The 13,880-nt window shown below is 36.4% G+C and overlaps 1 protein-coding gene across 1 annotated transcript in view; it reads right to left on the bottom strand.

Moving 5' to 3' along the window:
* Positions 1 to 6,094: 6,094 nt before the first annotated feature.
* Positions 6,095 to 13,880, bottom strand: part of kcnk13b (potassium channel, subfamily K, member 13b) — a 40,815-nt gene continuing 33,029 nt past the window's right edge. The window contains exon 3 of the mRNA XM_061886115.1: positions 6,095 to 10,270. Coding sequence (XP_061742099.1) covers positions 10,112 to 10,270 — 159 coding nt within the window. The 3' untranslated portion in view covers positions 6,095 to 10,111. The remainder of the gene's footprint in view (positions 10,271 to 13,880) is intronic.

Here is a 13,880-nt window from a genome sequence, read left to right on the forward strand (position 1 = left end):
TTGCCGCCCCCTTGTGTTCAGAGTTGCACACTCTTTGTATACTTGGCGACACCGTATGTGTATTATTTGCACAAATAATTTGTTCCATATATATATATATATATATATATATATATACATATATAAAAATAAATGCCGATTTAATTAGCAGGCTCACACAAACACTCTAATGTACTCTAATGTAACCGTAGTCCTAATTAAGTAACAATGATGACTACTCAACGGTGGGGGGTGGAAGTAAGTAAAAAAAAAAAATTTAAATATTAACTTAAAAGTGTCATTAATTAAAAACATAATTACTTCATAAAGTTATACAATAAAAAATGTACAAACCCCATTTCCATATGAGTTGGGAAATTGTGTTAGATGTAAATATAAACAGAATACAATGATTTTCAAATCCTTTTCAACCTCAATTGAATGCACTACGAAGACAAGATATTTGATGTTCAAACTCATAAACTTTATTTTTTTTTGCAAATAATAATTAACTTAGAATTTCATGGCTGCAACACGTGCCAAAGTAGTAGGGAAAGGGCATGTTCACCTCTGTGTTACATCACCTTTTCTTTTAACAACACTCATTAAACATTTGGGAACTGAGGAAAGTAATTGTTGAAGCTTTGAAAGTGGAATTCTTTCTCATTCTTGTTTTATGTAGAGCTTCAGTCGTTCAACAGTCCGGGGTCTCCGCTGTCGTATTTTATGCTTCATAATGTGCCACACATTTTCGATGGCAGACCTCGCTGGACTGCAGGCGGGCCAGGAAAGTACCCGCACTCTTTTACTACGAAACCACGCTGTTGTAAAACGTGGCTTGGCATTTTCTTGCTGAAATAAGCAGGGGCGTCCATGATAACGTTGTTTGGATGACAACATATGTTGCTCCAAAACCGGGTTGGACCATTCAGCATTAATGGTGCCTTCACAGATGTGTAAGTTACCCATGCCTTGGGCACTAATACACCCACATACCATCACAGATGCTGGCTTTTGAACTTTGTGCCTATAACAATCTGAATGCTTATTTTCCTCTTTGTTCCGGAGGACACCACGTCCTCTATTTCCAAATATAATTTGAAATGTGGACTCGTCAGACCACAGAACTCCTTTCCACTTTGCATCAGTCCATCTTAGATGAGCTCGGGCCCAGCGAAGCCAGCGGCGTTCCTTTGTGCTGTTGATAAATAGGTTATTTTTTGCATAACAGAGTTTTAACCTGCACTTACAGATGTAGCAACCAACTGTAGTTACTGACAGTGGTTTGATGAAGTGTTCCTGAGCCCATGTGGTGATATCCTTTACACACTAATGTCGTTTTTTTGATGAAGTGCCGCCTGAGGGATCAAAGGTCCATAATATCATCGCTTACGTGCAGTGATTTCTCCAGATTCTCTGAACTTTTTGATGATTTTACGGACCGTAGATGGTGAAATCCTTAAATTCCTTGCAATGGCTCGTTGAGAAATGTTGTTCTAAAACTGTTCGACAAATTGGTGACCCTCACCCCATCCTTGTTTGTGAATTACTTAGCATTTCATGGAAGCAGCTTTTATACCCAATCATGGCACCCACCTGTTCCCAATTAGCCAGCACACCTGTGGGATGTTCCAAATAAATGTTTGATGAGCATTTCTCAACTTTATCAGTATTTATTGCCACCTTTCCCAACTTCTTTGTCACGTGTTGCTGGCATCAAATTCTATAGATTATGATTATTTGCAACAAAAAAAAAATGTTTATGAGTTTGAACATCAAATTTGCTGTCTTTGTAGTATATTCAACTGAATATGGGTTGAAAATGATTTGCAAATAATTGTTTTCCGTTTATATTTACATCTAACATAATTTCCCAACACATATGGAAAGGGGGTTTGTAATACATCTGGAAAAAAACTAAATCACGAAATAATAAATACAATATATTTTTGTATTAAATAAAATAATAACACATTTAAACATACACCTATGTATTTAATTGTGATAATAATGAACACATTACACATTTAAGTAATTATCAAAATATTCATGTATTTAATGTGTCGTCCTTTCACAGCAACACATACACGACACAAACACTGTGTATTCATAACAACACGACATGTTTTTTTTTATATACATGACTGCGTTGATTATCATCGTAGTACTGCTTGTAGCCGCTAGAGGGAGTCAGAGCATGGTTTATGTTGCTTGGGCAATGTTTATGGGCACCCTGAAATATGGAGTAAATAATTATTGTTTGGAAGTGGAAATAACAGTAGACTTCCACAGTTTATTAATATTTGGATATTTAAAAAAAAAATTATACAGTTTCAGTGTGTGTGTGTGTGTGTGTATATATATATATATATATATATTTATATATATATATATATATATATATATATATATATATATATATATATATATATATATATATATATATATATATATATATATATATATATATAGTCAAAAAACACAAAAGTTAAGTAGGTATTTCTTCAGATGGGGCTGAAATATGGAGGTTCATTTGAGGGTTTTTTAAAACACTGAATTTATAAATTTATAAATCTTTCGTGTCAAATTATGCTGAAAATTTCATGAAATACAAACTTTTGAGTAAAATGTGTCTATTTTAAAATTGTGTATAAAAATTGGATGTAAAAAAATAAATGTATGAAAATTTATTGTAAAAATTAAATCTGTTTACAAAAATCAGTGAATTAAATTTTTTAAAATAAAATTTAGTGTAAAAATCAGTACATAAAAAAATTGGTGTCTAAAAAATCAGTGTACCAAAAAAGTGTCAAACATTAGTTTATAAAATTAACAAAAAAATAAGTGTGTAAACTTTCAGTGTTAAACAATCAGCATACACAAAAATCAGTGCATAAAATCCAGTGTATTAAAAAATGTGTTTATAATAAGAGTCAAAAAATTCAGTGTATGAAAAATCAGTGTGTGTAAGAAATAAAGTATAAACATGTTGTGTAAATGTTAGTGTATAAAATAATCATTGTATCAACATTCAGTGTGAAAAAAAATCAATGTGCATAAAAATCAGTGTATAAAAATTTAGAGTGAAAATCAATGTATAAAAAAATCAGTGTAACAATATTCAGTGTATATAAATTGTATGTATACAAAACAGTGTTTAAAAGTCTTGTCTAAATATCAGTGTATGAAAAAAAAGTGTGCAAATATTCAGTGTATAAAATTCAGCGTACATAAAAAAAATTGTATTGAAAAATTCAGTGTATAAAAAATGATTGTGTAAATATTCAGTGTAAAAATGTCAGCGTTCATAGAAAATTGTGTTTGAAAATTCAGCGTAAAAAAATTAGTGTATACAAATTTGGTGTAAGAAATCAGTGTAAAAATGAGCACATCAGAATAAAAAAATAAGTGTACAAAGATTCAATGTAAAAAAAATCAGTGCAGAAAAATGTGTTGCTTCAAAACTCTTCAGGTAAATTAAGACTGGAGCACCTGATTGGCTGCTCTTGAGACAGGCTCGATTGCTTCAGTCTTAATTAACCTGAAACGAGTCTTGAGTTCCGCGATGAGGTGGCGACTTGTCCAGGATGTACACCGCCTTCCGCCTGATTGTAGCTGAGATAAGTTCCAGCGCCCGTCGCCACCCCAAAGGGAATAAGAGGTAGGAAATGGATGGATGGATGAAGTCTTGAGTTTTGAAGCAACGACATTTTCTGCACTGATTTTTTTTTTTTTTAACACTGAATTTTTACACATGAAATTTAAAATCACAAAGTGATTTTTTAAACAAACACATTTTTATTCTGTTAATTTTTCAGCATAATTTCACGTTAAACAAAATTAATAGATTAGGTTATAAAAAAATTGATTGCATGAAATAATCAGTGTATAAAAATTCAGCATGAAAAATTAAATGAAGAAAAACGTGTTGCTTCAAAATTCAAGCCCAACTTCAGGTAAATTAAGACTGGAGCACATGATTGGCTGGTTTTAAAACGGCTGCACTCTAAATTTACTCGAAGTCGGTCTCGAGTTTGTCTGCACTGATTTTTTTTTTTACACCAAATTTTTACACATTGAATTTGAAATTACCGCATTTTAACAAACAGATTTTTCAAACTTGCGCATTTTCTAACGTAAGAAGTTGGCAAACGTCACAAATCGTGAGGAATCTCACAGCGCTCGTTTACAAAAAGTTTGTTTGAGTTCAGGTTTAGGGTCGTTCTGAGGCTCCTGAATACACAAAGGAGGCAAAAATAGGCAAGACCAGTGAGAAAGATGACGATCTCTCACTCCGTAAGTGCAAGTTTGGCAATCAGCGTTTCAGGCTTTGGCAAAGGAGCCCAAAATGACGGACACAATGTAGGAACAAGAAAACAAAGCCACTTTATTCATGGAATACTGAGACAGAGTACAGTGCAGAGTACTTATTAAAGGATGTGTCACCTGTGGCCATATAGCCTTCAAAGCAGGGATATTCAACTGGCGGCCCAGGGGCCAAACCCGGCTGCTGCGTTCACCTCAAAACGTGTTTGTCAAACATTTTTGCAACAACTTTCTAAAAACACGAGCGTTCTCCAACACATGGACGTTTGAACCTTGCCAGCTCGAAACGTACATAAGTGAAGTGTCCCTCAAGGCACCCCTTTTCAGTCCTCCACCTTTTTTAATTGATCGTAATGTGCTATGTGTAAATACTGTAAGTGTTGCTTATTTACTTCCCATTTGTCTTTGTTCAACTTCTTGAGTTATGGTGGTGGGGTTCCTCAAGGTTCCATCGTAGGTCCTCTCCTTTTCGCCATTTGAGCTATTTAACTGCCGGACTCAGTTCAGGAAAGTTGTGAGACTCCCATTTTTGCAGCAGATTTTTAGAAACCCCTTGAGCAAGAGGGTTCAAACTCTTTCCACTGGGGGCTGCAAGCTGAAAAATTATAGAATGCAAGGGCCATTTTGATATTAAGTCATTTTTAAGCCCTATATATACATATATATATATATGTATATATATATATATATATGTGTGTGTGTGTGTGTATGTACATATACACGTATGTGTATATATATACATATATCTATACAGTGTATATATATATATATATATGTGTATGTGTGTATATATACACATAGGCATATAGGTGTATGTGTATATATATATATATATATATATATGTATGCATATATATATATATGCGTATATGTATGTATGTATATATATATACATATATGTATGTATGTGTATATTTATATATACATATATATGTATGTGCATATATATATATGTGTAAATGTATACATATATATGTATATATACACATATACGCGTATGTGTATATATATGTATGTATATACATATATATGTATATACATACTGTATATATGTATATATATACATATATGTATATCTTTTTATGTGTATACATGTATATATATATGTGTATACATGTATATATATATGTGTATACATGTATATATATATATATATATATATATATGTGTGTATGTATATGTACATCAATCAATCAATGTTTACTTATATAGCCCTAAATCACTAGTGTCTCATCCATCCATCCATTTCCTACCGCTTATTCCCTTTTGGGGTCGTGGGGGGCGCTGGCGCCTATCTCAGCTACAATCGGGCGGAAGGCGGTGTACACCCTGGACAAGTCGCCACTTTATTGCAGAGCCAACACAGATAGACACAAGTGGGGGAAAAATTATGTCTAACCTACTTAGTTATATGTGTATATATATATATATACTGTATATACACACACATATATATATATATATATACACACACATACATTTATATAAGTATATATATATATATATATGTATATATGTGTACGTGTGTATGTATATATATATATATATATACATATATATATATGTATGTATATATATATATATATATATATATATACACACACATACATTTATATATGTATATATATATATATATATGTATATATGTGTACGTGTGTATGTATATATGTGTATGTATATATATATATATATATATACATATATATATATGTATGTATATATATATATATATATATATATATAATTTAAGTTTTTTCTTTACTTTCATTGTTTAAACCTCTAGATCAATTTTTACATCTTTTAACATTTTTTTTGGTATGTAATGTATCTGAGATTAGCTACAGCACCCCCGCGAACCCCGAAAGGGACAAGCGGTAGAAGTGGATGGATGTTTGTTTTATGCCCTTTTTGTCATTGAAAACAAAATATAGAGCATAGAATATCCCTCCAAAAACATTCCAAATTGAAATGTTTGATGTGGGGTAATATGAGCCTTCAATAGGCCAATAATTCATTACAACATTGATTTTGATTCATTTAAAACATTTTGAACAATGACACTTAAAATAAAACAAATCTCATTAAAATTCACAAGGATCCAAGACTCTTAAACATGTTTAATTAAATCATTCATTTTTTTGTTTATGTTTCTACTTTCAACACTGACATCTTTAGACTCCAAACTTTTAATGTGTTTTGTTTTGTATGATGCCCTGTTTGTCAAAGAAAACAAAAAACTTGAAAAAATGTATTCAAACCAACAATATATGCAATATTTTCGTAGAAAAATATTCTAAGTGGAAGATTTGATGTAAAGGAAGTAGAGCCTTACATAGACCAATCATTCATTACCCTGCCTTCCGCCCGATTGTAGCTGAGATAGGCGCCAGCGCCCCCCGCTACCCCGAAAGGGAATAAGCGGTAGGAAATGGATGGATGGATGGACTAAAGTCCTTAGGGATCCAAACGGGTCCCAATCATAAAAGTGTTAAAAATAAGTGATACATTATTTTAGGCTTTTTACATTCAATTTTAAAATTTATAGATCAATTTAATCTTTTAACGTTTTTTTTTGGTTTGATTGTTTTATGCCTTTTTTTTTTTAATTAAAAACTAAATACAGAACACAAAATATGAAATGTTCTTCCCAAAAATATTCCAAAGTGGAATATTTGTTGTGAGGTAATCGGAGCCTTCAATAGGGCCATTAATTCATTACAACACCGATTTTGATTCTTTGACATTTTTTTTGAGCAATAACACTTAAAATAAAAATAAACATCTCACTAAAATACTTAGGGATCCAAAAGGACCCATTCCTAAACGTGTTAAAATAAGTCATTACTTTTTTGTTTATGTTTCTACTTTCAAAACTTGTATTTTTAGACTTCAGCTCTTTTAATGGGTTTTTGTTTTGTATAATGCTCTTTTTGTCAAAGTAAACCAAATGTGTTTTTCTATCCATCCATCCATCCATCATCTTCCGCTTATCCGAGGTCGGGTCGCGGGGGCAACAGCCTAAGCAGGGAAACCCAGACTTCCCTCTCCCCAGCCACTTCGTCTAGCTCTTCCCGGGGGATCCCGAGGCGTTCCCAGGCCAGCTGGGAGACATAGTCTTTCCAACGTGTCCTGGGTCTTCCCCGTGGCCTCCTACCGGTTGGACGTGCCCTAAACACCTCCCTAGGGAGGCGTTCGGGTGGCATCCTGACCAGATGCCCGAACCACCTCATCTGGCTCCTCTCGATGTGAAGGAGCAGCGGCTTTACTTTGAGTTCCTCCCGGATGGCAGAGCTTCTCACCCTATCTCTAAGGGAGAGCCCCGCCACACGGCAGAGGAAACTCATTTCGGCCGCTTGTACCCGTGATCTTATCCTTTCGGTCATGACCCAAAGCTCATGACCATAGGTGAGGATGGGAACGTAGATCGACCGGTAAATTGAGAGCTTTGCCTTCCGGCTCAGCTCCTTCTTCACCACAACGGATCGGTACAACGTCCGCATTACTGAAGACGCAAAAAGAAATCAATAAAAAAATGCTATATTTTCCTCGAAAAATATTTCAAGTGGAACATTATATGTGAAGGAATTATAGCCTTAAATAGACCAATAGTTTATAACAACAGTGGTTTTGGTTGATTATTAGTTTTTGAGCAGCAGCAGTTAAAAAATGAATACATCAATTTAAAAAAAAAAGACAGTACAGTTCTTAGGGATCCAAACGGGTCCCAATCATAAAAGTGTTAAAAATAAGTGGTACATTTTATTTTATTTTATTATTTTTACCTTCAATGCTTGAATCTTGAGATCAAATTCCAATTTTTTTAACGTTTTTTTTTTGGTTGGCTTGTTTTATACTCTTAAAAACTTAAATATAGAAATCAAAATAGGGCTGGGCGATATATCGAATATACTCGATATATCTCTGTGCGATATAGAAAATGACTGTATCGTAATATTCAAGTATACGTTCTCACAGTTGCTTTTAGCTGCGGGCATTACACTACAGGCGTTTCTCCCTCTTTCTTGTCTCTCTTTCTCACTGAGACATAAACAAGCGCACCTTGTTACGTCACATACTGCCGCGCGTGCAACGTCATACGCCCTCGCCGAGCACAGAGGTAGCAGCGTGGGTAAAGTTAGCTGTGGTGCTAACGGTGCGGTGCAAGTGGTAATAAGAGAGAAAGAAGGTGCCAATCTGGTAACAAATGAAGGAAGACTAACTAATTCCCAAGAAAAACCGCACGGAGGCCATCGTCCGGCGGTGGTTTGGCTTCGAGTTGAAATATGTTGAACAGACAACCGTAACATGTCAATTATGCGGCAAAAGTGTTGCTACAAATAGTAGTATTACTGCTAATTTGTAGCATGACTTGTAAAGTCCCCCGCTAGAGAATAAGGAGTGTTTGAAACTCTGCATATCAACATCTCCGTTCGGTACCCAAGCAACCATTTCCACATCAACACTGTATGAAAAAAATACTCAAAAACAGAAAGAGATAACATCCGCAGGAACCTACCACATAGTGAAGGACATGCACTATTTGATTTCCTATTATGCCATTCATTTTTATTTGACAGTTTTTTAAATATCGAGAGACATCATGCACAAAAGTGCACTTTATTTGTTTTGAACTATTGTAGTGGCGTTCTGTACAAAAAGTGCACTTGTGGACTCAACTGTAATGGGGCGGCAGAGCTCGGTAGGTAGAGTGGCCGTGCCAGCAACTTGAGGGTTGCAGGTTCGATTCCCGCTTCCGCCATTCTAGTCACTGCCGTTGTGTCCTTGGGCGAGATACTTTACCCACCTGCTCCCAGTGCCACCCACACTGTTTGAAATGTAACTTAGATATTGGGTTTCACTATGTAAAGCGCTTTGAGTCACTAGAGAAAAGCGCTATATAAATATAATTCACTTCACTTCACTATTTAGTGTTGTTTTGATATGTCATCTTAGTCAGTGGTCCCCAACATTTTTGTATCCGCGGACCGGTCAATGCTTAATAATTTGTCCCGCGGCCCGGAGGGTGGGGGGTGGGAGGGATCCTTTTTTTTTTTTCTTTGTCATGAAAAAGGGAGGTTTTTGTGGTTGGTGCACTAATTGTAATTGTATATTGTGTTTTTTATGTTGATTTAATATAAAAAATAAAAACTTTTTTTTTTTTTTAAACAAAAATTAATAAAAAATCTTTCTGCGGCCCGGTGGTTGGGGGACCACTGATCTTAGTGACATCATGCACAAAAGTGCACCAATAGCTTGTTTTAAAATGTCTCTGAAAATCTTGCACTTTTTGTTTTGGAAATAATATGAATGTTTGTGCCACTGCTTAATAACTGTTTAATAAATACAGTTTTGGTCAATTGACCTAGTTGTGATTTCCCTCTCTGCATGAAAGTTTAAAATGAGCATATATTAATGCGGTATGAACAAGAATATTTTAATGTAGACTCATAGAATCATCATACTGCTGTGATTATATGCTTCAAGTGTTCATTCAAGGCTAAGGCAAAATATCGAGATAGATATCGTGTATCGTGACGTGACCTTAAAAAGGCCATATCGCCCAACCCTACATCAAAATATGCAATATTTAAACAATACATGCTTTAAAGATTAAACCGCCAGCTTTTTCTCGTTACATTTCACCCGTTTGCTCCCCGTTTGTTTTTTGTAATAGTATTTTTAGAATGCACCGCGGGCCGTTAAAAAAAAAAGCCCCCGGGCCGCACTTTGGACACTCCTGGTCTAGAAAAACACATGCTCCAAAGTCCAGGGAAGCATCTTAGTCCGCCATCCCTTTGCAGTCCTCCTATCTGTCCACGCTGGTCTCTGCCAGCCGGTTGTTCATGATGCCCAGGGCACCCACGCCCTCGGAGAAGCCGTTGGGACGCGAGGACGTGGAGCCGGGTTGGCGCGGGTGCCCGACGGCCATCTCGGACAGTTGCTTCTGCATGAGGGCCAGGTTGACCTGCGGCGGAGGAAGACAAGAACGCGGATGAGTCGCAAATTTTGGAAAAAAACGTTGCAATTGGCAGTTTTGGAGTGTGTTTAATATAAATAAATAAATAGCTTGTACTTGTATAGCGCTTTTCTACCCCTTTTTAAGGAGCCCAAAGCGCTTTGACAGTATTTCCACATTCGCCCACACACATTCACACACTGACGGCGGGAGCTGCCATGCAAGGCGCCCACCAGGGCCCATCAGGAGCAAGGGTGAAGTGTCTTGCCCAAGGACACAGCAGACATGACTAGGATGTTAGAAGGTGGGGATTGAACCAGTAACGCTCAGCTCGCTGGCACAGCCACTCTACCAACTTCGCCACGCCGTCCAGAAGAATGTACTGCACATGTGATGGAGGAATGCACCGTGAAGGGTTGATATTAACTGAATTTGCATTAAATCGGGTTGTTTTAGCTAATAGTTATGCTGCAAGATCTAGCATGTTGCATTCAATGTTTATTCCCATCAATTCCCAACTTTGAATATTCCTGGAATTTTGCAACCCTATGACAAACAATGTCGGTGTAAGGACTGGTTGGCATAGTAATGCCGGGTTTGTCCCTCCGTTGATGCGTCGACAAGTACACAGCAATGGTAAGTTTAAATTATTTATTAAACTTAAAGGGGAACATTATCACAATTTCAAAAGGGTTAAAAACAATAAAAATCAGTTCCCAGTGGCTTGTTTTATTTTTCGAAGTTTTTTTCAAAATTTTACCGGTCCCTGAATATCCCTAAATAAAGCTTTAAAGTGCCTTATTTTCGCTATCTTCGAAACCACTATCCATTTCCCTGTGACGTCATACAGGGCTGCCAATACAAACAACATGGTGGTTACCACAGCAAGATATAGCGACATTAGCTCGGATTCAGACTCGGATTTCAGCGGCTTAAGCGATTCAACAGATTACGCATGTATTGAAACAGATGGTTGGAGTATGGAGGCAGATAGCGAAAACGAAATTGAAGATATTGAGCGAATAGCTATTGACGCTATTCGGCCATAGCATGGGTGTACCTAATGAAGTGGCCCATAGCATGGCTGCCTTATTAGCATCGCCGGTAAAATGTGCAGACCAAACGATCAGGACTTTTGCATCTTGTGACACTGGAGCAACTTAAATCCGTTGATTGGTAAGTGTTTGTTTTGCATTAAAAGTGGGTATCTAGTTTCAAATGTACATACAGCTAGCGTAAATAGCGTGTTAGCATCGATTAGCATAGCATGTTAGCATCGATTAGCTGGCAGTCATGCCGAGAACAAATATGTCTGATTAGCACATAAGTCAACAACTTCAACAAAACTCACCTTTGTGATTTCGTTGACTTAATCGTTGCAAATGCATCTGCAGGTTATCCATACATCTCTGTGCCATGTCTGTCTTAGCATCGCAGGTAAAATGTGCAGACACTCTGGCAAATTCAATGGGGGTCTGGCGGCAGATTTCGGGCCAGTGGTGCAACTTGAATCCCTCCCTGTTAGTGTTGTTACACCCTCCGACAACCATGATGTCTCCAAGGTTCCAAAAAATAGTCGAAAAAACGGAAAATAAGAGCTGAGACCCAATGTTTACAATGGGTTGAAAATGAAAATGGCGGCTGTATTACCTCGGCGACGTCACATTCTGACGTCATCGTCTCCAGAGCGATAAACAGAAAGGCGTTTAATTTGCCAAAATTCACCCATTTAGAGTTCGGAAATCGGTTAAAAAAATACATGGTATTTTTTCTGCAACATCAAGGTATATATTGACGCTTGCATAGGTTTGGTGATAATTTCCCCTTTAACAAAAGCAGGCTACGAACAAAAATACTGGAGCTAACAGACAAAATAAACCAAGGGCGCTAGCATAAAAGCTAGGAACAGAAAACAGAAAAACTAAGACTGGCACGAAGGCACACAAAAAGGAAAAACAATTCATCAGCGTGAGAGCTGGAATAAAACAAAGGCTTAGCGTGAAAAGCTAGCGAGAATATACATACGTGAAGTCGGTCGATACTTGTTGCTCAAAGGCAAATTGATGGACCCAGACTGAACAAAGAAAAGAGGAAAGCTTATATAGGGAGTAATCAAACAGAACCAGGTGTGTGTAGAAAACGAGGAGCAGGTGAAATCAATGTGTAACCAAGGTGACTGACTAAACAGGAAGTAAGCTGGTCAGATGGAGAATGAGACAATGGAACAATAAACAATATGTGAAGATCCGAGTAACGGATCGCAACAGTCGGATCCCTAAAAAGTGCTGTCAAAAATATTACATAATAAATAAAACATAATTTCTCATTTTATACTTTAAAGAAAGTATTATTTTTTACCTCAAATACAAACCCCGTTTCCATATGAGTTGGGAAGTTGTGTTAGGTGTAAATATAAACGGAATTCAATTACTCAGTTGTTTCATTTTGTGGACCAAAAAGCAAATAATGTGGTCATTTCTGGCTTTACGAGACGCGAAAGGACATCAAGAGAACCAATCGAGGTGGTCAAAAACTGACGGAATCACTCAATTCTGAGGAAAAAATTATGTAATGATGAGAATAAAGAAAAGTACAAAACCTCAAATGCACCACTGGTACTCCGTTGCACCACCTCTGGCTTTTATAAGAGCTTGCAGCCTCTGAGGCATCCCAGCAGGCACAAGATATTGAAACAACGTTGACATCTTGTTGAATTAGGTCCCGACGTTGAGCAACTTCATACGAAACGTTGAAACAACATGCTTTTTGGCGACATTTTATCAAAGACGTTGATTTGACTTTTGAAAATTTCTCAACCAATATTCTACAACACAAATACAATGTTGAAAGTGTTACGACTTGGAGATACTGAGAGGACCCGGATGCAGAAAGGAAGTTTCCAAAAATGACAGCTTTTATTTTGAAATAACTTTTTTTTTTACCTCCGGTGAAAAAAGTATCTCACAAAAATGTATACAACGTACGGAAAATAATTCCGAAGATAAACACTTAACTCAAAAATCACTCCAAAAAAGAAGGAGGATTACTACTCTTAAGAATAAACTAACAAAAATAGAATAGCAAAAATAATTAACCAAAAGCGCTCCAACAGGAGGGGAAAAAAAACTCTACTAATCCATACAAATACACTATCTATGAATAAACAAAAAAAATCACTCAATCAATGAGGAAATCAAACGAAATTTGGAACAACAAAAACCCAGCAATTAGGTCGACGAAGGAAAACTAAGGACGCTCGAAGGAGGAAAAAGTAAACTCAAAATGTCAGCAAAAAAATAACTGCTATGGCCAAAAATTAAGGAGGACAAGAAAAAACAGGAGCAAGGCAAGGAGGGAATCAAGGACATGGACTTGGACGCTAGAAGGCACGATAAACGAGACGATCTGGCAAAGGACAAACGGAGAAGTGAGCTTAAATAGTGAATTATATATTTTGTGAATTATATTTTTATAGCGCTTTTCTCTAGTGACTCAAAGCGCTTTTACATAGTGAAACCCAATGTCTAAGTTACATTTCAACCAGTGTGGGTGGCACTGGGAGCAGGTGGGTAAAGTGTCTTGCCCAAGGACACTACGGCAGTGACTAGGATGGCAGAAG

Source organism: Nerophis ophidion, linkage group LG24 (genome assembly GCF_033978795.1).
Source record: "Nerophis ophidion isolate RoL-2023_Sa linkage group LG24, RoL_Noph_v1.0, whole genome shotgun sequence".
NCBI classification, from domain to species: domain Eukaryota; kingdom Metazoa; phylum Chordata; class Actinopteri; order Syngnathiformes; family Syngnathidae; genus Nerophis; species Nerophis ophidion.